The sequence below is a fragment of the Equus przewalskii genome, chromosome 13 (genome assembly GCF_037783145.1).
Source record: "Equus przewalskii isolate Varuska chromosome 13, EquPr2, whole genome shotgun sequence".
Classification (NCBI taxonomy): Eukaryota; Metazoa; Chordata; class Mammalia; order Perissodactyla; family Equidae; genus Equus; species Equus przewalskii.
This window is the reverse complement of record NC_091843.1, coordinates 90,552,130-90,577,945: the sequence shown is the minus strand read 5'-3', so window position 1 is coordinate 90,577,945 and position 25,816 is coordinate 90,552,130. Positions and strand designations below refer to the sequence as shown.

Below are 25,816 nucleotides of genomic sequence, written 5' to 3'. Positions count from 1 at the left end.
TCAGATTAATAAAGTATTATTTATTTATATACAATCATGACACCAAAAATATTTTTTGCACCTTGTGAGGTATATTATTAGTTTATATCACTATTACCCCTGTTGTATATTATAAGTAACAAAATATTTTTAAAGCAAAAGCTTCATTTGTAATACTTTTAATGGCACTTCTTTCCTGCTTTTTCAACAAGGGCCTTGCATTTTCATTTTGCACTGAGCCTCTCAAATTATGTTCATAAAAAAGTGTTTTTATATGTTTCATCTGGTTAGGAGAACAGCTATATTTCTAGATATAATCAAGGCCTTTCAAGTAGTTTCTAAACACTGTTACATGGGAGAGGGAAAAGTTATAACTCTTATAGTAACGTTCAATCAATTCTTGCAAGCCCAGCATTATAGAGGTTCCAGTTGGGCAGGTAGAGGGACCTTAAAGATCAACAATTCCGTTATATAGATAGCAAAACCGAGGCACCAAACTGTGATCGTTTCAAGGTCACAAGTGATTTAGAGACAGATTTACGACGAGTCTCAAGTCTCTCCAGTTGTACTAGTTTGCCTGGTACAATTTCTACCACCAGTTCCTTCTGATTCTATCTCTAAGGGTCCAGGAAATCAGAAAGTGCTCTGGCTGTTTCAAGCAGAGTGATATGAGTGACGAACACCAAGAAGAAGGAAGGCTGGTGTGTTCAAAGGGGCTGGGGCAGCAGAGACAACGCAGCTATTGTGGGAGTAGAAAGGGGAGAGAGAGCCTGCCTCCTCCCTCCCTCCTTCCTGCCTTCCATCCTTCACTGCAGGTTCCTCTTAGCAGAACTGAGCTGGAAGCCAACTGACAGAAGAGCCTGCAGGAGTCAGCCCCCTGCGATGCTGAGCAGAGCAGGGAAAGGGTGAGAAGCGGATTTGAAAGCAAACAAGCAAATGACTGGCTCAGGGCTAACAACTTCTTCAGGTCTGAGTGCAACCTGAAAATCTAAAAAGTGCCGGTAGCCAGATACTACCGGCAGTCCTCAATTATTGAAATAATGCATGTAAAGCCCTTAACACAGTGCACGGGGGATAGTAAGAGGGGGTTAAAATCATCATCATCATCACTATCACTGTTAGTGCTATTAACCGAAGAGGTTAAAAAAATGTTAAAAGAATCAGGAGATTTTGCCAGAGGATGATGAAACCACCACTCAACACGTGACATAAGAAGGCAAAGCTCAATGTATGGTTTACTACAGCAAAGGGGGCCATGCTGGTCAGGCACAGCCTCTCCAAGTAGAGCAAACTGTAGCCCTTACAGAGAGTCTTCATTTGGAGGGAGCATGGAGTGCCGGGAAATGCCAGACTGCCAGGGGTGTCAGTGGGTTGACATCATCTGTGGTCCACGGCTGCTCAGGTGAGACTGTGTTCATCAGCTGGCTCGCAGACGTGTGCTTCTTGGACTGAGTCTGCCCTGAGAGGCTGACTTTCGTGAGGGGCTTACTGACGAAACTTATTCCTGATCGACCGAACGGGTTTAAAACTGGGTCTTGTGGCTACTTGTTACCTTTGCTACAGCAAAAATCAGTCTTTTCCTAAGTCTATGGGAACTTCGTTATTTTCAGTCCCTCCTTTTGATCCTCATTCAATCTAAGCTGCAGGAGAGACCTTCGAGGATTGTGAAGATCCTTACTACTGCTGTTGATTTTCCTTGAAGGTGAGGTTTCATCAATGGAGATTTTATTTTCAGTGTACACGTCTGCTGGCATGATTTTATCCCATTTTTTATTGTCTTTGAATCATTTGTTGAATCCTCTGTCAGGACAGTGGCTGCACAAAAGCATTTAAGACTCTAGAAAATACACCTTTAGCAACAGTGAGACGAGTGTAAACGGACAGGACTGGAAGGCATTTCAGAACCATGATCCCAAATTCCCAGATCGGGTCATGAAAACAAGTCTCCAAGATTCTCCGAGTCTATTTTAGATCCTATGTCGTCTTTTATTCTAGCTTAGGTGTAGATTACTCCAATTCATTTGTGGTGTTTAGGTACAGTATATAGTGTGAGCAGTGGTCCAGAATCTTCTCTGGTTGGCAAGAAGAAATCCAAGGCCATTTTATTATCTCTGACTACTTGATTTAAGGAATTGAAACTGGTTTGTTGAAACCTATAGTTTGGTCTGTATTATTTACTATGTCATCAGAGGAATAGAACAAATTTTTGATGAGTTCCTCTAGTAGTTTAACTCCTACCAATAGGATCATTATTCTCAGATCCTCGCCCTGTAAAAGATTTTATACTTTGTACTCTTTGAAAGGAGATCCAGTCCATTTAGGATGTTGAGGATTGTCTCAGTTATCTATTGTCCTGTAACAAAGTATCTCAAACTTGGCAGCTTGAAAACAAGAATATTTAGTATTTCACATTGTTTTGAGGGTCAGGAATCTGGGAGCAGCTTATGCAGGTGATTCTGGTCAGTATTTCAAGTTGAGGTTGCAGTCAAGATCTCTCCTAGGCTGCAGTTCTCTGAAGGCGTGAATGGGGCTCAATCTGCTCCCAAGGAGGCTCACTCACATGGCTGTTGACAAGAGGCCTCGGTTTCTCACTGGCGGTTACAAGGATGTCTCAGCTCCTTGCCACATGGGCCTCTCCATAGGGTTGCTCACAACACAGCAGATGACTTCCCTAGGGCGGATGATATGAGAGAGAGCAAGACAGAAATCACAACATCTTTTATAACTTCCCCTTGGAAGCAATGCATCCTCACTATTACCATATTCTATTGGTCACACAGACCAACCCTGATACAACGTGGGAGGGTGCAATGTGCAAGGGCATGAATGCCAAGGGCAGGAGTCATCAGGGGCCATCTTGGAGACTGGCTACTGCAGGAATCATACCTTTGAATGGCCTGGCTAATAATTCAACAGAATAATTAACCTTGGTCCTGGATTGGCACTAAAGAGCCTGATTCTTTTATAGGAAAAAGAGCAAAAAGTTGTACATGAGATAACTTCACTTTGGTGGAGCTGCGAATGTATTGCCTCTGAGTATTATCTGACACAGTTATTGCTTGAATTTTGTAATTTCCCTGTGCAAGGACATTTCCCTTCATTTATGTGTTGCATGCAAAGTGTATCATTACCGGTTAAGTTAGAGCAATATACCCTTACATCATTTATTAAAATGGCTGAACTGAAAATAGCTTGGAAGAGCTGAATTATAGAGTTATGATGATAATTTTCTAGACCTAGGGTCAGCAAACTTTCTCTGTAAAAAGCTAGATATTAAATATTTTTGGCCTTGTGAGCCATACATTCTTTGTCACAACTAATCAACTCTGCTGTTTTAGCAGAAAGGCAGCCACAGACAATATGCTAAAAACTGGGTGTAGCTGTTTTCCAATAACTCTTTACTTACAAAAATAGGTGGCAGGCCAGATTTGGTCTGCAAGCCGTACTTTAACAAGCTTGCTCTAGGCTTAGGCGAGTCATTATTACTGGTAAGGGGAATAAGATAGGTTAAGCCAGATGTGGAATATCTTAAACCAGTTATACAGAAAATTATTCCAATATGGCAAATTTGTCCCTACTGTGTTGGGTTGTTTCATGGAGAACTTTGGCAAATGTCAATTTGAAGTTTCCTCTGGTGCTATAAGAACTATTTTTGCCAGATCTTATCCCCATGGATCTCACACCAAATCATTCCCAGTGTTTCTTTTAGGAATTTGGGAGTACAGAATTTGTGTATCTTTCATGGAATTCTTGAACTTCTCCATGAATTTATTATTATTTTGTTGTTGTTTAGACGAGGTCCTTGTATAATGACTTTAGTCGGTGTATTCAGCGTGCTATTCTGCTAATATTTCAGTAGTATTCTAAAGCATTTCTATAGTTTATACAGGTTGGTGAATTCGATTCTATAGTACCTATTTTAATGTGTCTTTGCTTTTATTACAGCAATTATTTTAGATATCATTAAGGCATCTAGTAATTAATGTATATGTTCTTTGTTGTTTATTTTTAAAGAGTACTTGAGTAAGATTTTAAAATCTTTTTTTCTATAGCAGTTTTAAAAAGTGAACTATTTGAAAAGAATACCGGCTACTAATTCGTATATTATTTTATTTTAGTAATTTGAAATGCCCTAGAGAAGACCACAGTTCAGTCATCTGAACAATTTGGTAAGGAGTTAGATTTTCTAAGAGAGAATGGTCTACCTGTTGTAAAACAAGCCTGGTCTTTTTCTGTGTGGTAAAAACACACAACATGCAATTTACCACCTTAACCATTTTTAAGTGTACAGTTCAGTGGAGTTAAGTATATTCACGTTGTTGTGAAGCAGACCCCCAGAACTTTTCATCTGACAAATCTGAAGCTCTATACCCACCCAACAACAATTCTCCTTTTCCCTCTGCCCCCAGCTCCTAGCAACCACCATTCTAATTTCTGCTTCTATGACTTTGACTACTTTAGATCTCTCAAAAGTGGAATCATACAGGATTTGTCTTTTGTGACTGGCTTATTTCATTTAGTATAATATTCTCAAGGTTCATTCATGTTGTAGCATGTGATAGGATTTCCTTCCTTTTTAAGGCTGAATAATATTCCATTGTATGTATATGCCACATTTTGTTTATACATTCATCCATCCATCAGTGGACACTCAGGTTGCTTCCACATTTTGGCTATTGTGAATAACGCTGCTATGATATAGGTGTGCAAATATCTCTTTGAGATCCTATGTACAATTCTTTTGGATATATACCCAGAAGTGGGATTGCTGGATCATCTGGTAGCTATATTTTTAATTTTTTGAGGAATCTCCATACTGTTTTCCTCAGCAGTTGTACCATTTTACAATCCCACCAACAATGCACAAGAGTTTCAATGTCTCCACAGTCTTACCAACATTTCTTATTTTCTGGGTTTTTTTTTATATTAGCCATCATAACGGATGTGAGGTGATATCTCATTGTGGTTTTGATTTGCATTTCTCTGTGATAATCATAATTAGTGATGTTGAGTATCTTTTCATATGCTCATCGGCCATTTGTTTATCATCTTTGGAGAAATGTCTATGCAAGTCCTTTGCCCATTTTTTTAAATTGGGTTATTTGATTTTTTTGTTGTTGAGTTGTAAGAGTTCTTTATATTTTCTGAATATTAACTCCATATCAGATATATGATTTGCAAATATTTTCTCCCTTTTCACTCTGTTGATTGTGTTCTTTGGTTCACAAAAGTTCTTAAGTGTGATGTCATCCCATCTGTCTATTTTTCCTTTTGTTGCCTGTGCTGCTTCTTGTGTTGTATCCAAGAAACCACTGCCAAGTCCAATGGCATGAAGCTTTTCCCCTACGTTTTCTTCTAGGAGTTTTATGGTTTTAGTCTTACATTAAAGTCACTAATCCATTTTGTGTTAATGTTTGTATATGGTGCAAAGTTAAGGTCCAACTTCATTCTTTTGTATGTGGATATCCAGTTTTCCCCACACCATTTGTTGAAGACACTGTCCTTTCCCCACTGAGTGGTCTTGGCACCCTTGTTTAAGATCATTTGACCATATATGTGGGGGTTTGTTTTGGGGATCTTTATTCTAGTCCATTGGTCTGTTTGTTGGTCTTCTTTTTTAGATATAAGACCCATCAACAAACAATACTGTCAGCCATTTAATATCATACCAATAAAGAATATTAAGTCAGCAGTTGGTACTGGAATATCCAAAAATTCTGCTCTAGCCATGGAATTATAGAAACACAATCAGAAAATTCTCCTTTCTTGGATAAGGGTAATAGAGTTGTCGGAATAAGAGTTTTTCACCAGTGGATGATAATATGAGATGAAGAGAGTGTCAGTATTTTATGATTAATTGACTACTATAAAAATGCTGAGTGTTTCTCATTAGCAATAAGGAGTTACTATATATGATAACATCAGATTTAAAGGTGATCACAGTATAAGATGTGAAGATGTTTTAACTTATTTAGTTGAGGCCTATAATTGTTCTGAGGCAACTAAACTAAGCTTTGTCTACTGACTTAAGGGATCTGCTTTAAGAGGCAATAGGTCTTAAGTGTGTGTCATGTTGGTGAGTTAAAACCTTTAGAGCATGGCCTACCTTTCTCATGTTTGTACAAAAAAAGAAGAATTTATATAATCCAGGAAAACTTTTAAGTGCTCTATTCTAATTAATCTGCCTGTGTCCGTGGAATCTTTTGCCCATTGAGATTCGGGGACCACAGATATTTCCTCAGTGATTTCTTGAATCACACATAGTGTAGGTATATTATTAGCCATATCAGCTATAATTTTGTCGAGTGTGAGAACATTTCTGGAATTTAAAAAAATAATCCTTTTGCAGTACAGTTTATCTGGCAGTTGCATTGGTAAAGTAAATCCCTTCCTATTAAATCTGCAGTTGTGTCACAGAGAAGAAGGGAATGTCCTTCTGATCATGATTCCAAAGTGGCAGCGACAGGTTGGAACTTGGGAAAGGTCTTAGGCTTTGTAGAAATTTTCATAATTTTAGTGCTTCCAGTAAACCTAGGCAAATAAAGCTTGTTTTTCCTCACACCTTCCACAATTTACCGTATACCCTCAAATTTGTCTTTTATTATCTTCTTTCACCATCTGGCATAACCAGTCATTTTTACTTTAAGATAAGATTTCTCTCTTTTTTTTTTCCTTTTTTTCTTATTGAAAGTCTTTCTGGGTTTTCAAACAAGTTTAAGATTTAACTCCGAGGGATGTGAAGTTCTATAGTAGAGAGATTAATGGTAGGTATAGTGGCTCCCACAGCAACAAGAAAACTGTGTTAGTCCTTTGAGAGTTTAGAAGAAGGAAAGGGAAGAGGCTTAATGTCACCCTTGGAGCAACATCAATGGACACATTTTAGATCACTGTCTTTCTGTTTCTTAGCCAGTATGGAACACTGAGTCTTTCAATTTTCATTGTATTTGCAATATATACACGTATCCTTAACCATAGGCTCCAAAATTTTTGGAGAACAGAGACTATTTTGTTATTTTTTAACTAGAGATCCAAATACTCTATTGTTTCAGCTTATTTACTTCCTAAGGCTCTGGAAATATCTAGCCACACATTGGCTATCTTCTAGATTGCAATTTCACATTTCAATTTCTTCTTTATTATTAAATTCCCTATTTCTGGTTTGATCCCATTTTCAACAAGAGAAGACACATCTCTCCATGTTGGTTGTGTTTACTCCAGCTTCTAGAATATTTCCTGAAGTCTAGTCTTCATCTTTGTTTGTTTACAGTTTGAACCTTTTTACAGTTTTTCCCTTAAAATAATTGTTTCTTAAATTGCCTCACTGTAGTCTATTTTTTATTTTTATTGCTCTTTTAAGACAACTTTTAAAAGTTTATATAATCTGGTAACTTGAATCTTTTCTTTCCTATCTCTCTGTTTATTAAGCATTTTCCCTGAGAGGCTAAGCATTAGCTGAACTAGTTGGTACAGATCTATAGTAGAGGAAATTAGGAATGTAGCAAAACATTAAATTCTGTAAAAAACTTCTCCCTGTACTCTGAAAGTTTAGGAAAATCCTCAGTTGTGTCCCTTAACTTGGCTCTAGACAAGAATGTTAATTCAACCTTCTGGTATAGAAATTCTACAATATAACTGTTCTTTGCCTGAGAAAACCCTGAAAAAAGAATAGCTCATTTAGAAGGTGAAGGAAAGCTGAGTGGAAAACAAGAGGGAAACACAAAGTGAATAGGTTTCAAAAGGATACAAAGTCTTTGAGAGAGACTGTCTTGAGTCAGAATATTTTTGAGGCCTTAGCATATCAATCAAAGAGCTGACTATTGGGGCAACGGACCCAGGATCACTCGTCATGCTGTGGCGGCATCCCACATAAAATAGAGGAAGATTGGCAAAAGATGTTAGCTCAGGGCCAATCTTCCCCACACACACACAAAAAGAGCTGACTACTGATTATTTGCTATTTTGTCTCCTAATATTTTTAGAGTTCCTCTAAATGAGATTAATTTAAAGATTTGGACACGTCAAATATGACATTATTATTTTAAGTCAAATTTTTTTTGCCATTTCCCAAGAAAACTGCCAAAGTTAGAATTACAGTGCTTCTTAAAGGAAACAGAAGCTTTTCCAGGAGAAGGATGAGACTTTGGCATAGACAAACCCATAACACACAAGAAAGACAGGCCACTCGCCAGTCTATAGTGCAGGCTTTTGAAGGGTTCCCCAACCAAGCAGAGACTCAGAAGGGGCCATACAGTCAACTTGACCCTTGAGTATGGACAAAACAAAGTGAGCCTCTTTCAAAATTAACAAGAAAGATGGTATTCTCATGAAGGTTTTATAGGGACCCTAGACAAAGTTTGACAAACCTTTTTTCACAAATTGATTGTGGTCTACCAGACCTCCAACCACTAGCCCTCAAGGCTGGCTTGCATTGAGTTGAATGCTTATGCTTCCATTCTTTCTCTATAGAACACTTCCTTATACATTCAAAAGAAACAAAACAACCCAGGATGAAACAAAAACACACGAAACAAGACAGTACGTATAGATAAACAGCAGCAAAAACACGCAAGCAGTAGGAGAATAAGCAAGTTAATGGCAAAAACATTTCTCAAAGGGCTTACCTCCAAAACAAAGGGTCTAAAGATCTTGCACAAAGACATAGATCTAATTATTCACCAAATGGTGCACCTTTAAACCAAAAGACCTAATTGCTCTACAGGAAAGTCTAGACCTAAACAAAGGCCCATGTTGTTACCAATCCTGGAATAACAGGATTAATTCAGTAATGCGAACTCAGCGAAACTAGTCACAGATCAGATTATTGAGACTGACTCACTTAACAATATATCTGAAGAGAAAATTAAAATTTTGGCACAAGATGCCAAGTGAGCACATCTGTTGGCCTCAGGGTCCCCTGGAATGCCACCAAATGAGGATTTTCAAAAGAACCTTGGCGGAACTTCCAAAACTGTCCAATGAGACCATCACTCAGTATCCGGAATAAAAAGACAAAGCCAACTTATTGCATGTTATAGTAAGAGATGCTGGCCAGACACAGTCTTTTCAAGCAGAACAAATTGCCAGTCTCACATAGAGTTTGGGGGAAGCATGAAGTTCAGGAATTAGTGGACTCTCAGAGGTATAAGCGAGTTGGCATCATCTGTAGAAGCACAGTACTCAGGTGTGACTATTGTTGGTTGGGTACCACTCAGAGGCATGCTATTGGAGTGAGTCTGTCCCCGATTGGCTGACTTTCAGAAGCCAGAGATTGACAGAGCGCCTAGCTTGTAAAACTGTGTTTATCAAAGAGACTTGTTGTTTGATAGGTTTCAAACCAGTTCTTGTGGCTACTCATTACATGGCTTCAGAATAACCAGTCTTTTCCTACATTTGTGAGAACTTTTTTTTATTCTCAAGCTCAAAAATAAGATAAAGGAAGGAAGAAAAAGTAAGAGAAATATTGGGAGCTACTCATGGTATCAAAAATGGTACAATTTTGGGGACAGGTGTCAGCCTTTGAGTTAGACAACAAAGTCTTCAGTATGAGTGAGATTTCTGTGTGTATGGCTTACTTTCTATGGTTGAGCCAGGAGAAGAAGGAAAAAACAGATACTTCTGAAAGCAGAATTGTAGTTGAAAACAGTACATATTTAGATAATTTCACAATTTCATTCCCTCCTGGCATTAACACTTATTGTACGCAGTATTCCTTTTTAGGAAATACACTTGTAAAACATACATGCAAATGTGTTGAGATTGTGTTCCATATTGTGCTTTTCCATTCCTTTGCTTGGTTTTTCTTCTTTACTTCATCATTACAGCAAAGTTCTCTTCAAAGAACATCCTAACTTCACCTTTTTTTCATATTCAATAGTATAAGTTACTTCCAGTTTTAATTTATGACACCCTCTTCATTTCCAAGGCAGCTGGTTATAATGTTATTTGTAACCACAGAGTTAGACTTCATTATAGAAGTAAGCATTAGAGAGAGTCACTCTAAATTTGTTTTTGGAAAAGAAATGGAAGAAAAGATACCATCAGTATGATGAACAGCTGGATCTCTGGATTCAGACAGACCTGGGTATACCTCTTGGCCCTTCCATTTTAATTGTGTGACCTGGGGCCCGCTACTCAACTTCTCCAAGCTTCTGTGTTCTCCACTATGAAATGGTGAGAGTAAATAATACCTACTTTATATGGCTGTTGGGAGGATTAAAAACAATAAATTATGTAGAGAGCTTAGCATAGTTCCTGACACATAGTAGCCATCTAACAAATAGGATGCATTATTTTTGTAATTAATAGGAAAAAAATATGACGAGACATGCTAAAATATATAATTTATGTGTTTTTCTTCTCTTGTTTCAATTTTGTTTCTGTGTAAATAAAAATTACTTTAATATTTTGAAAGTCTTTCCTAACATTTACAACACAAAACGCTACTTAGGCCTTCACAGCCCTTGAAGGTAAGAAATATGTTGATAACTACATTAACATATTCACGATAAGAAACATCTTTATGTAGGGGAAGGAAAGAAGGGTAGGAATATGAGGTCAAAGAAATGTTTGAGTTCATTAAATGTGGCCGAAGTACCCAGGGAAGATGGTAATTTATACTCCTAAAGAACTTTCATTCCAGCCACATTCAGTCCATCTAGTGACATGATATGTGGAGCCAAAGGCTGCTGCAGTGGAAAATAATGGATTGCCCAATTGGGACAGGGCCTCCTGATCCTCATGAATAGCTCAAAGGTATAGGGACACAGAGATGACTTGCAAAAGGACAGGTAATACTTTTGTGAAGTTGGTGTCCCATACCATGACACCCCAAGAAAACAAAGGTCTGAACAATTCTAGTTGAATAATTATCTATTGAATCGATGGACTGTAACATATTTAACCACTCCCCTTGTGGAACACGTAGTTTGCCCCAATTGTTTCTTACATTATAAACGATGATGCTACAAGCAGCTTTGTATACAGAACTTTTTTCTTCCACTGAAGCAGCGTGATGCAGTGATTATGAGTCCAGACCCAGAAGCTTTCGATCTCAGCTCTGCCATTGGCCAACCATGTGATCTTAAGCAATTCATTTAACCTTGGCATCTCTCAGTTTCCTCATCTGTAAAATGGGGATAATAAAAGTACCTATACGTCTTATGGCTGCTGTGAAGATTTAATGGGTTAACGGATGTAAAGCATGTAGAGAAGGGCCTGGCACGCACTAAGTGCTCTAGGAGGTAATTGCTAAAGGGTGAGATTTTGTCTTAGGATGACTCTTCAGTTTAAAGGCGTTTATATTTTTATATTCTCAATATTTAATGCTGTCATTTTTCAGGAATTACTGTATTCCATCAATTCATACCGACAATAGCAATGTCTGGGTGCTTATTTTTCCACAGCCTCATTCATAGTTTTATGAGTTTTTTAATACTTTTAAATTCATTCAGTGTGAGCTATTACCTTTTTGTTGTTTTTCATGTGAATTTATTTAATTGCTTTTAAGGCATTTTTTTTTAAGTCTCCTCTTACTTGAATATTAATGTTCTTTTGTTCTTTAAGGGTTTGGTGTTAGTCTTAGCTTTGACTAAAGACTGAGACGTTTAAAACTTCATTAGCTCATCTGTCACATTTAGTACAAGTAATTCTCTCAGCCTGTTTTCTTCTTTAGCTTCCTTTATTTTCATTTTACAGAGATTTAAAATGTTTATATAGTCATAAATATCCAGCTTCTATTTTGTTCATTTCTCTGTTTTCTCTCCTATTTTTCTTCTTATTTTCTTACAATTTGATTTGTTAATATTTAACTTCCAGGAGTTTTCTCCTAAAGGGCAGAGACTCTGTTAGTCATCGTTGTATCTACATGGCTAGTGCAGTCCCAGCATGGAGGGGGCAACCAATAAACATTCGTAAAATGGATGAGTAAGTGAAGGAACAAGCAAATTGGCCTCAGTAGGCCACAGACCACACAAAGCTAGGGTTACACAACAAGGTGGCATTTCCTTTAATAGCCAAAGTACAAAACCATGAATCTGCGTTCCACAGGCTGCACGAAAGTCATTCTCCCTCGGAACTTCCCTCCCACAGGCCTTTTACACCTTGCCCTGAATCCGTCTTCGTGATTACTTGTCACCACTCTTGGAGTCCAGGGGTCACTCCCGCCATCTGCATACCAATCTGCCCAACCAGTTTCTCTCCCAGCGCGGACACTGATTTCCCCCTTAATTCTCCAAGGCACAGGTAACAAGAAGAAAACAATTAACAAAAACGTACTGCAGATGTGAGGATGAACTAACAACAGCACAGTGTAGATTACAACTACTGCTAGAAGGAGTTACTTTCAGAACACCCAACGTGCATCAGTGGCCAGCTCACTCCACCAACAGAGACTCTCCGGGCATGTCCACACTCTGGAATACTGGCCCTGAGAACCCCTGTGAATGTGTACCTGTCCATGCATATGTGCATGTGCATGTGTGCGTGCACGCACACATGGGAGAAAGAGAGAGACAGAGACCTTGAGAGAGACAGCTTTCCTCCCCAAATCCCTGCCCTGCCTCATATGGCTGTTGTGAAGATTGAGTTAAACAAATGAAACAGTTGACAGAGGGAACACCCACCCACGCAGGCTGTAACCGGGCTCCCACGGCTCAGACAAGGCGATGACAAGGGTCAGCTGTGCATCTCTCGGCTCTGCATTACTGTCTGAAAGAAACACTAAGTGAAAGGCACCGACGGTCCAATCCAAGTATTATTGTACCAAGTCCAGTCCTACTGATTCCCTTTCACACTTTTCACCTCCAGCATAAAGAGATCAAGCTTAGACAACCCTCTCAGCATGGTCCAGCATGACAATCTCCTGTAAGCAGTTACCTGTAATTGGACAAAACTCAGACACACATTTTGTCTAACTATCTCATCCAAAATGAACAAACAGTATTTTGCAAGGACAGGTCAGCCTAAATACATATTCTGGGGTGCCATAGTTTGAATGTTTGTGTCCCCTCAAAATTCTTATGTTGAAATCCTAATGCCCAGTGTGATGGAGGAGGGGCCTTTGGGAAGGTGCTTAAATTGTGAAGGTGGAGCCCTCATGAATGGGAGTAGTGCCTTATGGGAGAGGCTCCAGAGACATCCCCAGCCCTTTCCACCATGAGAAGTCTGCCACCCAGAAGAGGGCCGTCACTGGACCATGCTGGCACCCTGAGCTTGGACTACCAGCCTCCAGAACTGTGAGAAATAAATATCTGTTGTTTATAAGCTACCCAGTCTGATATTTTGTTACAGCAGCCGGGATAGACTAAGACACAGGAATATATTTTTCCCCTCTGATTCGGAAAGGACATACACCAGCCAATAAATCCAATTTATGTTTCTAAACCAAACTTGTCAGCTTACTGGAGACTCTAATTTCCTCCAAAAGAAGCAAGGAGTACTTGCTCTACGTTTTTGTAATCAAAAAGGTCCATTCTGGAGATTTTTCCAAAACAAAGAAGGTCTTCTTCAAAAATGAATTGATGACTCCACCTCTATAAGAAGAAAACAGCTGGCAACTTTTAAGTGATTTAATGCCAACTTTCAAAAACAGTGAAGTCCTGATGGGCAGCCTCTTGCAGAAGGGATAAAAATGGAGTGTGAGCTGAAGGTCTAAGTTAAGCTTTCGTCATATTAATACCTGGTTTTCTTACTAGTTCTTAAGTCATGACTCTTTTCTCCATTATTTGGGTAGACTGAGTTCATAGATTAAATGTAAACCAGGTTTTCTGTTCAATTTCCCTTTACTTCATTTCTGAACTCATGCCGTATCATTTCATATCCTTCAAAATTCTAGTACCCAGCAAAGACAGATCCTCTTCATTGTTCTTTTTTCCCTGTAGAGTACCATTTGATAATTCTGCCCATTTGTTTTGCCAAAACAGTCTTAGAATCATTTTACTGAGCTCTATAAAGTATTCTTTGGGTTTTCATGGGAATATGTTAAATCTATAGATTAATTTGGGAAATATAATTTCTACTGTTCACAGCCACGCTATATCTCGGCACTCATTTGGTGTTTTGAATTTTCATTCAAGGTTTTTTATAGCTCACTTCTGTGCTGTGAACATTCCACATTAATTTCCATATATTTTATAATTTACTGACATTGTGAATAAGATCTCTTTTTAATTATCTTTTCTAGTTGGGTTTTACTGATATTTAGGAAAGATATGTGTGTATATAGATTTATATTACATTTGCCCATTTCATTGAATGCTTTTAACATCTCGAATAGTTTTGTGGAGGGTGAAATTGGCTTCATTTGGGTCTTCTATTTCTTCAAATAACATTTTTATTTCCTTCCCGCTTCCCCAAGATTTAGTTTTCATTTCTTTTGGAGATCCTTATGTGATAAAGATAATTTTCAGCATTACATTGGAAAATAATGGTAACAAAGAACGCCTTTGCTTTGTTCATTTTTTAAAGGGAAATGTTGCTAGATTTGCTCTACCATTTATAAAATCAACTCTTAATTTTAAATTCTTAGTTTTTCCTTTTTAATGTTAAGAAAGAAAAACCCGTATCTCACTTTCAAGGGGTTTAAGACTGGATGTTGAATTTTATCAAACATCCTTTGGGGCTTTTATTGATATGACTATATGGTTCTATTATTGAAGTTATGGATATGTAGTTTTTATTTTGACAGTTTCCCTTTGATTGAATTATTCATTAATTCAGAGAGAATTTCCCTGATTCTCCAATCTTGAGTAGCCTCCCATTGCTCTTTATCACACGCCCATCTTATTCTCTTCAGGGCAGTCATATCTGAAATAGTCTTGTTTGTTTACATGTTTATTGCCTGTCCCCTATGCACAGGGCCCTTACTGGTATTGCTGCTTTGACATCCTTAATGGTCAGATCATCATTGCCGTATTAAATTGTGATAGACCCTGATCTGGCGTTACAGGACTATCTCGAAGCTGATATCCAGCTGAACCCAAAGCTGCTTCCTAAATCCTGGCTCTTCCTGAAGATCTATTTGCAAGACATCTCTGTGCAGAAGTGGCCTTTCGCTCAGGAGAGAGCACTGCGTGGAACTGACATTTCTCAATTTCTGAGCTAAAGTTCTGACCTGCTGTTAAGTCTTGCTGCCCCTGGACACAGTGACACCAGGGATTTATATACACTTTTATTCAGAGATTGTGCAAATAAGAACCCACCATCCTTAAATTTTTTTAGCAAAATATAAACCATTTTCTAAGCAAATAATAAGATCTAATAATATCAAGATATCAGCACTAGATTAGAAGTAACACTTGGATTACAGCCCAGGTATTTTCACTTATTTACCATGTGACCTTGGTCAAGTTATTCATCCTCTTAGATTCCTCTTCTGTAAAATGAGGGAACTGAGTTAGATTTATAAATGCCTTCCAGCTGCAACTCAAAATGAATAATTTATTGGAGAAAATTTATAAAATTAATATTAATAAACTACTCTTTTTATATCTAATTTGTTAAAATAAGCTTTGACAAGAGATTTTCACATATTGAGGTATGGAGTAGCTATCCTGGGTCAAAACCGATTCGGCTTGAACCAAAGAAGTCTGACTTACGGCCCATCAAACACACACTGTACATCTGCTTTAACCACAAAAGTAAAGGAGGTGCTAAACATTAACTCAAAGTAAAAGGACGCACTCTTTTAACATAAGAATGCATAATTCCCCTCATACGCCCACCAGTATTGGGTAACACCATAGCAGTACTCCTGACACGGGGGTCATGCTGACCTGCTAATCTGCAACTGAACAGCCCTTTGAAATTTTGATGAATATGTATCTTGGCTATGTTTAATGTATGTTCTTTGTTCTAAAAAGGTATAAAACTGTACTGAAAACCATGCTTCTCCAGAATGCTTTCTTCCTTTGTGGAACCTGCCTTCCTGGGTTATAATCCTCAGTCTGGCTCAAGTAAAACTCACATTCTCTCTCCTATCTTCAGAATGGTTATTGGTAAATTGTGTCAACACCTTGGTAAACCTTCAGGTCCTGCTCTCTTATCAGAATATGATGGCAGCTTAGTGCGATTTTTGCATCCGAACATCAGATCATCTCTTCAATTAAATCCCATGAGTCAAGTGATTTGGAGATGAGCTTTAACAGTGGAAAACTCTAAGGTAATCTCCCTAGGCCCTCTGCTTATTCTAGAAACTGCTCCTCTCTCTCTCCTTCCCACTCCCACTACAATGCAGCCACAGTCTTATTGCAATGTGGCCCTTCCTTCTGGCCACAGTTAATTACCTGTGGTCCAAGCTGGGCACCTCACTCAGTTGGGGCGAGTGAGTCCCATCCTGGAATTTGGGTCTTAGATAGGAAGGAAGATGGAGAGCTGGTCCCTAATGCTTGAAGTCATAAAATGTAAACCCTGGGTATACCAAGCAGCCGCGTTCCCCCTGGGAAAGATGGTCTGTAGGAACAAGACACAAACAGAGGACCCGACATTGCTGGTCCACAGACGAGCTGTATTCCCATCCCCAGAGCAGGCTGTTCAACTCTTCTTTGAGACATAGCCCCGTCTAAATCCAATAAGTTCTTCTTTTGCTTTAGCTGGCCAGAATCTGATTTTCTTGCCTTCCCTCCCCCTCTAAAACAATCTAAAGTAACACAACTTCTATCGAAATAAATTGAAATCTTTCCTCTTCAGATAATCTCCCTGCCAGGGAGTATTACTTCTCTCACAGCCCTGTCCATCTCTGTGACTTCTATAATGCTGCCTTGAGTTTTCTGCTCACATTACTCCTTTCTTTAAATTGAAAGATTTCCATTAACTTAACGAGAAAAAGATGTACTTTTTCCAGCTAAAACTGACCTGTATGACTCAGAGAGATTTTCACCTTGTTTCCTTCACTTCCCAGCCCTTCTCCTTCAGATTCTGTTACACAAAGTACCATAGTTTGCAGTAAAAGAAAATTCTATAGACACAGGTCAGTAAACTATATATATATATATATATATACATATACATATATATATTTCTGTTGCACTTATGGGCCTTAATTTCATCTACTCAGATCTTGAAGTCAGAAAAAAAAATAAAGGATGTGTGATACTTTATAATAAATAATCCTTTGAACCAAAACAACTTAAGCTATACTAGAATCACAGTAAATCATGAAAATAGCAAAGTGATGGCATCCTGCCTCCTCAGCAATCCAAACTCCAGTGTTACATCCATTTGTAACAATGTAATTATGAAGAGGGGCTGGCCCCGTGGCCGAGTGGTTAAGTTTGCGCGCTCCCCTGAAGGCGGCCCAGTGTTTCATTGGTTCGAATCCTGGGCGCGGACATGGCACTGCTCATCAGACCACGCTGAGGCAGCGTCCCACACGCCACAACTAGAAGGACCCACAAGGAAGAATTTACAACTATGTACCGGGGAGCTTTGGGGAGAAAAAGGAAAAAAAATAAAATCTTTAAAAAAAAAAAAAACAATGTAATTATGTACTCCCTATACTGGAACATATTTCTGAGGAGGAAACACAAATTATTTGAGGAAAAATATTACTAACCAGCATAGACAAAAGGGTCAATGAGGAAATGAGAATGGTGTTAAGGGATATAAATTAATAGCTTATCCACAACTACTATTGAAATTTTCCTTTGTTTTGATTTTTCAGATGTCTTATGGGATTACATGTTCTTCAGAATAAAATTCCCTAATGTTTTTTTTTCTCATTTATGTGAATGTGCATCCCATCAGAAAAATCCGATTCCAAGACTAGAAAGCTTTGTTTCTGTTTGGTCCTTAGCGACCACGAGATGTGGCTTCCCCCACAGGCAACACAAGTCTCATGAAATGGAGGCAGAGCTTTCAAGCCTTAAAATTCATTTCTCTGACTGTACAGTCATTACCAGTATAGGCAAAGCAGATCCAAATTACCACTTCCACTTCGGGCCAACTAGAGAAGAGACAGCCCTTGTTTCAGAATTCTTTAAATCTTCCCTGACAGGAGTGCTAGGAAAAGCACAAAACACGGAATCATAAATTGGTCTTTTGACAAACTGCCAATCCAGTGACTCTTAAAGGAAGAAGAGTGAACACTGAGGACAAAACAAAAGTAATAGCCGAGAGATGCGCTTGAAAAGTGAACTAAAAATGCAGAGAAAACAGGGGTAAAAGGAGCCAGCCCAGCATACATGCAACTTCAGAGCCCCGAGGGAAAACTTCATAAGGAAATCTTTTATTGCTTTAAAATTGATGCGTAAACCTCTCCAAGCAGAGAGTCCCTGTGGTTTGGTGGAATGCTTTGGAGGCCTGGGTATTATGACCCCAGAATTTCTGGTGCAGAAATTAAAAGTTAGAAAAAGCCTTTCCTATTTTCTGTCTCCAGGGATGATTTATTTTAAAAGATATGTATATATATTTAATCTGTAAGTTTTGCTATAACAATATGTATTACAAATTTCATATTTATATTTTAAAATATAAATGTGCTTAAAAATATAAATCTTTCTGGACTGAATGTCTTTGTTCTAGGAAAGATGCTGATTCATTTGTAAATTAATTTTGGGAAGAATTTTCATGACATACAAAACATGAAAAATTATATGGCAGTTTATTTGGATCAGTTTCATGTAATTCCCCATGGGCTATAATAAAATCATAACACTGACTCCTAAGGTATCAGTGGAAAGAAGCCCAAATTTATTTTTTTTAACATTTAATTCCCAACTGCTTACCTACTGACTCAAAATTACATACATTGAAATACTTTCTTTCTTACTCAGAATTAGAAATGAAATCATGTCCGGTATGTCATCTAACAGCTACTTTTTAAAAGTAGGATCAAAAATTCTGGTTTAAGCTAGTAAACATATTTTTCTCTCTTCTCTTTTCTGAAATCCCCTGAAAATGATGGCAAAGGAAAAATTATTAAAGGTATAAATCCACAAGCACAAAGGGAGCTGGAAAGACACTACAGCAGACAAGGAACGTTAACAAACTTGTGAAGATGGAAAGCAGATGAAGAAGTGGAAACTGGCTTAGCAGAGCAGAGAAACCTGATATCTAAATGCCTAACACGAAACTGAAGCAAGCTGATTCTCTCAGAGAACCCAGGACGGGCTCTGGATTGGGAGGTCCTGAGAAAAGCAGAGATGCAGGGTGGGACTGGCCACACAGGAGAACTGGTTGGAAAGAACACTGCAACCCACCCTATGAAGCCAGGTAGCTACTGTTGTCTCACCTTAGGAGGTTTATTCTCTGGAGCAATTGAACCAGAGAGGGCCAGACTTGAGGAGTCCAGGCACAGCAGAGAGCACGGCTAAGGCACTAAAATGAAAATAAAGGACCAATCAGAGTTAGGCATAATGAACAATGAGACGGCCCACCTCCATCCCTATAACCCCTTCCAGGGCCCAGAACACCAGGAGCCATGGCTATTCCTCCCAATCAAGACAACAGAAAAGCTGTCAACACAATAGTTCCACTATTTTTTTGCCACTATTTGCCACTATTTCTGCCTTCTTGGGAGTAGACAATCTGCCCAACTCATCTTTATCTTTGGTAGAGTATAACACAAACTGACACATTTTTAAAGAAAGAAAAAGTTTGCATTCCCCTATCATTACTGTTAGTAACGTTAGTAGAATTAGCATTATTTTCAATTCAGTTCAAGAATGCTGCTATGGACATTTGTGCTCAAGTTTTGTATGGACATATGTTTTCATTTCCATTAGGAGGAGAATTGCTGGATGACACGGTAACTCTAGGTCTAATCATTTGAAGAAATGCCAGACTGTTTCCCAAGCAGCTGCAGCATTTTACATCCCCACCAGCAATGGGTGTTCCAACTTTGCCACATCCTTGCCAACACTCGTCATTATCTGTCTTTCTTATTATAGCTATCCTAGTGGGTGTGAAGTGGTATCTCATTGTTTTGATCTGCATTTCCCTAATAGCTAAAGATTTTGAACATCTTTTCATAAGCTTATTGGCCATTTGTGTATCTTCCTTGGAAAAATGTCTATACAGATCTTTTGCCCATTTTTAATTAGGTTATTGGTCTTTTTTCCCACCAGCAGTGTATGAGTGTTCCATTCTCTCCACAACCTCTCCAACATTTGTTACTATTAGATTCAGATATTTTTGTCATTCTAACGGGTGTAAGGTGATATCTCAGTGTAGTTTTGATTTGCATTTCCCTGATGATCAGCGATGATGAGCATCTTTTCATGTGCCTATTGACCATCAGTATATCTTCTTTGGAGAAATGTCTGTTCATGTCTCCAGCCCATTTTTTGATCGGGTTGTTTGATTTTTTGTTGTTGAGTTGTGAGAGTTCCTTATATATTATGGATATTAAGCCTTTGTCAGATATAGGTTATTTGTCTTTTTATTATTGAGATGTAAAAGTTCTTTATTCTAGACACAAGCCTCTTATCAGACATGTGATGTGCAAATATTTTCTCCCATTCTGTGGGTAGTCTTTTCACCGTCTTTCTTCATGGTGTCCTTTGAAGCACAAAAGTTTGAAATTTTGATGAAGTCCAATTTGTCTAGTTTTTTCTGTAGTTACTTGTGCTTTTGATGTCACATCTAAGCAGTCTTTTCCTAGTTCAAGGTCACAAAGATTCACTTCCATGTTTTAAGAATTTGATCATTTTAGCCCTTACATTTAGTTCTGTGATCCAGCTGGAGTTAATTTTTGTATATCGTATGAGGTAGGCATCCCACTTTATCCTTCGCATGTGGACACTCAGATGGCCCAGCACTACTTGTTGGAAACTGTCTTTCCCCTTTAATTGTGTTGGCACCTTTGTTGGAAATCTGCTCAGCTTCTTAAATCTGTGTGTTTGTCTTTCGTCAAATTTCAGAAGTTTTCAGCCATTATTTCTCTGAGTATTTGTTAGCCCCAGTGGTTTTCTTTCCTCCTTCCAGGGTTCTGATGACGTGAATGTTAGCTCTTTTGCTATAGTCCCTCAGCTCCATGAGATGCTCTTCATTTTTCTTTCAATCTGTTTTCTCTCTATTATTGATGGGGTAATTTCGATTGTTCTACCTACAAGTTCACTGATTCTTTCCTCTGTCTCCTCCATTGTGGCATGGAACCCATCCACTTAGTTTTTTCTTTTGATTACTGTATTTTTTAGTTCTAAAATTTCCATTTGGTTCTTCTTTATATCTTCTGTTTCCTTGCTGACACTATTTTTTTTGCTTCGTTTCAAGTCTTTTTGGAGTTGCTTATTGAACCATTTTTATGTCTGCTTTAAAATCTGTGTCAGATAATTCTAACATCTCTGTCATCTCGGTTTTGTCATCTATTGTCTTTTTTTTTAATACAGTTTGAGATCTTCCTGTTTCTTGATATGATTAGCTATTTTCTATTAAAATCTAGACATTTGGGGTATCACATAATGAGACTTTGGGTCTCATTTAAATCTTGCTTTAGCTGGCTTTTCCTGACACAGCACTGGGAGTGGACACGGGCGTGGGGAGCAGGAATCACCTCCTTACCGCCAGGGTGGAGGAGAGGTCCACGTTCCCCACTTGGCCCCCACTGATGCCCTAGATGGGAGCCTCCTCATTACTGGCCAGTGGGGATGGAAGTCCTAGCTCCCAACTTAACCCTCTCTGACACCAGAGGGCAGGAGGAGTTGGGGCACCTTGTGTCAGCCTGGTGAGGGGGAGAGTCTAGGCTCTCCACCAGGCCTTTGCTGGCATGAGTGGAATGTGGCGGGGGGTGGGGGGCGGGGGGGCACAATTTTTTCCCGTAGGTTGTGGCTGGAGTAGAGCAGTTAGTCTAAATGTTTTCTGCCTGCTATACTGCCTTTCCTGGCCCTTCAGCTAGAGAGAGCAGTATTCTGTTGGCGCTTTTTCGTCTGCACCATTGGCATTTCCAGATCGCCAGCTTCTTCAGTTTCAAGTTTGGGATATGCGAGGCAAAAAGAAAAGCCAGGGAGCTAACCATCATGTTGTTCCTTGGGTCTCAAGGGCCCCAGCTAATCTGTCATCCCTCCACCTTTCAGAGTTTTCTTATGTTTGTTTCACATGTCGCGTTCAGGGTTTTTAGTTGTACTTAGTGGGAGGAACAGGGAAAAGTAGATCTATTCCATCTTCCCATAAGTAGAAGTCTAAGTAGACCTTTTTATAAATAGAATCATATTTTAATCACTAGACATACTAATGTTAAAGGAACTTTGAAGTTAATCCTTTCCCAGTTAATAATTAGTATCTAATTTTTTTGTTGTTTGTTTTCTGAGGAAGATTAGCCCTGAGCTAACTGCTGCCAATGCTCCTCTTTTTACTGAGGAAGACTGGCCCTGAGCTAACATCCATGCCCATCTTCCTCTACTTTATATGTGGGATGCCTACCACAGCATGGCTTGCCAAGCGGTGCCATGTCCGCATGCACCTGGGATCCAAACCAGCGAACCCTGGGCCGAGAAAGCCAGAACATGTACACTTAACTGCTGTGCCACCAGGCCGGCCCCTAATTTATCTTTTTTGGACATTCAAACTATATATTGGGCTTGCTTTAAATGAGAAACGCCTACAGATTATTTACACATTTCCTAATACTGACTATAACTGTCCTCTTTCAAAATCTGAATTAAATTCTTCTAAATAATTACTTTTTAAAATGCTTTTTCTTTAATGCCAAGCTGAAGATGTTTCGATGGAAGGCAATTCCTTAAAGCGTCTAGTGTTAAAGAATATAATGAGAATTCCCACGTCTTTCCAGAAGTATAACATGGAAACATTTCTCAGAAGTATTCTATTTCAGAAGCTTGCCTGTATCTAAAAGATTATTTCACTTCTCTTACTGAGTTTCCATATACTCACCAACAATTGCCTACTAAAAATATTTATTTAACAATGTTTGGATTTCCAGACATATTACTTTTTTTCAATAACCATTCCTCCTTTTCAAATATCTGTCCTTTTATACATATTAATATCTAGTAATACTATCTTTTACTGCCCTCTAATTATCTGCCAGGCACTCTGCTAAAGAATTCTTATTATATTTTGTCTTATTTAATCCTGTTTAAGACAAGGAAAGAGAAGCTCAGAAAGACTGAACTGAAAGCGTTGGTAAGTAGTAAAGCCAGAATCTACACACAGGCCTCTGCCCCCCAGCTTCACGTTTATTTTGACGTTGCTACGTCTGACAGAGTGAGCACCTTTTCTTTCCAAGGTGAAAGCTTATAGGTATGTTTTCTCCCTTAAGGCTATTTTGTCATTTCTTCCATTCTTTGATTTTTATCTTGGCCAATTTTTCATCTAAGAAAAAAATTTTAATACAGAAATTTAAAATACAAGATAGCTGTAAAGGGTTTTGAGGTTAAAAATCAAAATTTATTTACTTTTTTAAAAGATTGGCCCTGAGCTAATATCTGTTGCCAATCTTTTTTTTTCTTCTTCTTCTCCCCAAGGCCCCCCAGTACATAGATGTATATTCTAGTTGTAGGTCCCTCTGGTTCTGCTATGTGGGATCCCGCCTCAGCACAGCTTGATGAGCAGTGCTAGGTCCGTGGTCAGGATCCGGACCGGCAAAACCCTGGGCTGCCAAAAGGGAGTGCACGAACTTAACCAGCCAGCCATGGGGCTGGCACCCTATTTACTGTTTTTAATTTCAGTATCTGTCATAAAAAACAACGCCAATTCTTCAAAGTTTAACCACATAAGCACTGCTGTATTGTATTTGGGTATAAAGAGAAAACACTACTGGGTAGTTGCTATTTCATGTGCAAACTTTGTAAAGACAAAATAATAGGAAAAGTAAAATAAAATAAGCTGTGTTAATAAATTCATGTTACTAGTAAGATTTACTGTTTAAAAAATGCATTTTTAATTTAACCTAGAAGATAGAGACAATAAGGCTACGTCTAAGCATCTCTTTATTCAATGCAGAACTATTTTATACTAAAATTTTAATTCACTTTCATTTAAATTTAATGAAAGAATGGATATTTAATTTGCCTAATCTCAATTCCACAGCGTTTGATAATGAATACTTTTTTCTTTCAAAAGATTTTGGCCAATAACTCCCCTTACATACACTGAATAATACTTTGCTTTTTTTCACTTCATTGCAAATATTTCCAAACTATTAATCAGGTGAATTCCTTACTAATTGCTTAGTCAGTAGTTCTTTCTATCTGTCATTCTTTGCTAACCCTTTACATTTAGAAAGATTCCATTTAGTCTTCTTTAGCAAAGTAGAAGGCAGATACCACACATCCCCTGATTTGTACAGATCACAGCTCCCTATTCCCCGACAGAACTTTTCAAATACAGAATCAAGCCCTCTTTGTTATTTGGATAAATACATGTATTCTGGATAAATTTCCTTGTGGATACACTAAACTATCATTTAGGAAGGTTTGCATTAGGTTTTTTTCCTTAGTAAACTGTTCTTATTTGGGGGGCTTCTTTTTTCTTTACACTACTGTATCCAACTGCTATCAAATGAACAGAAAATATTGAAATCATAATTATGAATGTTTTAGTTATTTAAAATGTTTTTTCTTGCTATGTTCAATTTCCTAATGATAAAAATGGTCTTTTCGTACTCAAAATTTAAGTTAAACTAGCTGTTTTGTAAAATGTTGTTGCAAATGGAAATTATTAAAAGTTTATTAATAAATAAGCTGTGTCAGTACAAATAAAAAAACACTTCCTAGCATTGGTATTAAAATTTTATCTAGATTACGCCTGGAAGGCAACAACCGCTACACAGTTTCAAAACAATATACACTGCACTTGCAAACAGGGTATTGGTAACCAAAATGCCAAACTGCGGGCATTTTTACACACATCCATCTTGTGAGGAAGAACATTATCAGCGGCATCGTCACCTTAGGAAATAACGATCGTGTAGCTTTGCAAATGGGAAATACTCATACATGGAAAATTTATACATAAGATTAACGCGAGGGGAACTGATACGCCCCTCCTCAGTACCATTACTGCAACCGAGCAGGAAAACGCCTGCCTCGCCCATTTTGAATTACTCCGCGTTCAGAAAGAGAGGGCACCTTCCCTTCCGGTGGCCGCCGACGCCGAGGAGGGCCGGTCATTTCCCACAGCAGGAGGCCGCCGTCCCCTCGGGCACAGCTGGCCACGTGGCCGCCCCGCGCGGCCCCGACCGTGCGCCCCGCCGCCGCCGCCCTGAGCCGCCGGGGCCGCCTCCGCCCGCAGCGGGGCGCCGGGCCGCGGGAGTGTGGGGGGAAGCGGCTCCCAGAGCGGGCGGCCCCGAGGCCCGGGAGCCAGGACGGGCCGGAGAACGCCCCGAGGCCCCGCGGCCCCGCGTGCAGCGTCCGTCGGGCGGCGGCCTCCCGGCGCGGCTCCTCCGCCGGCCCGAGGCTCGGCCGGCGCGCCCAGAGGCCCAGGGCCCAGGTTGCAGCGCGCGCGCACGCCGCGGCCGCGCGCAGGGCCGCCGGCCCCACAGACCCGGCCGAGCCGCCGGGCCCGCTGCCGTTGCCTAGGCGACCGCCGCGGAACGTTCGCGCGGCCCCGCCCCTCGGCCAATCGGACGGCGCTCGCCGGCGCCCGAGTTCTCTTTGTTCCGCAGCCATTTCGGGCCGGGAGCGGAGGCGTCGCCGCTTCGGCTGAGGGCCCGAGCGCCGGAGCCTCTGGGATGGTGTGGGACCGGGTAGGTGGCGCGGGGGCGCGGCCGGCCGGAGGGCGGGCGGGGGCGGAGCGGCGGGGAGGCCGCCGGGGCCGCGGGGAGGTGCCGGGGCGGCCGGCGGTTTGGAGCCGCGGGCGGCGCGGTTCGAAGCCCAACAGCTGCCGCCGAGCGCCCGGCTCTGGGTCCGCGGCGGGGCCTGCGCGGCGGCGGCGGCGGCGGCGG

At 39.7% G+C, this 25,816-nt stretch overlaps 2 protein-coding genes across 3 annotated transcripts in view; one reads left to right on the top strand and one right to left on the bottom strand.

Moving 5' to 3' along the window:
- On the bottom strand, nucleotides 1–25,541 carry LOC139075218 (collagen alpha-2(I) chain-like). Its single transcript, XM_070570005.1, has 2 exons — nucleotides 25,002–25,541; nucleotides 1–2,650 (listed from the first exon to the last, which is right to left on the bottom strand). Exons 1-2 carry the CDS (start codon nucleotides 25,539–25,541, stop codon nucleotides 2,591–2,593), a joined length of 600 nt encoding a protein of 199 aa, XP_070426106.1. The 3' UTR covers nucleotides 1–2,590.
- Nucleotides 25,331–25,816, top strand: part of TNPO1 (transportin 1) — a 91,948-nt gene continuing 91,462 nt past the window's right edge. Inside the window, exon 1 of one of the 2 annotated variants that reach the window (XM_070569866.1) lies at nucleotides 25,331–25,618. In XM_070569866.1, coding sequence (XP_070425967.1) covers nucleotides 25,604–25,618 — 15 coding nt within the window. In that variant the 5' untranslated portion in view covers nucleotides 25,331–25,603. The remainder of the gene's footprint in view (nucleotides 25,619–25,816) is intronic. The other variant, XR_011525327.1, reaches the window with a different exon arrangement.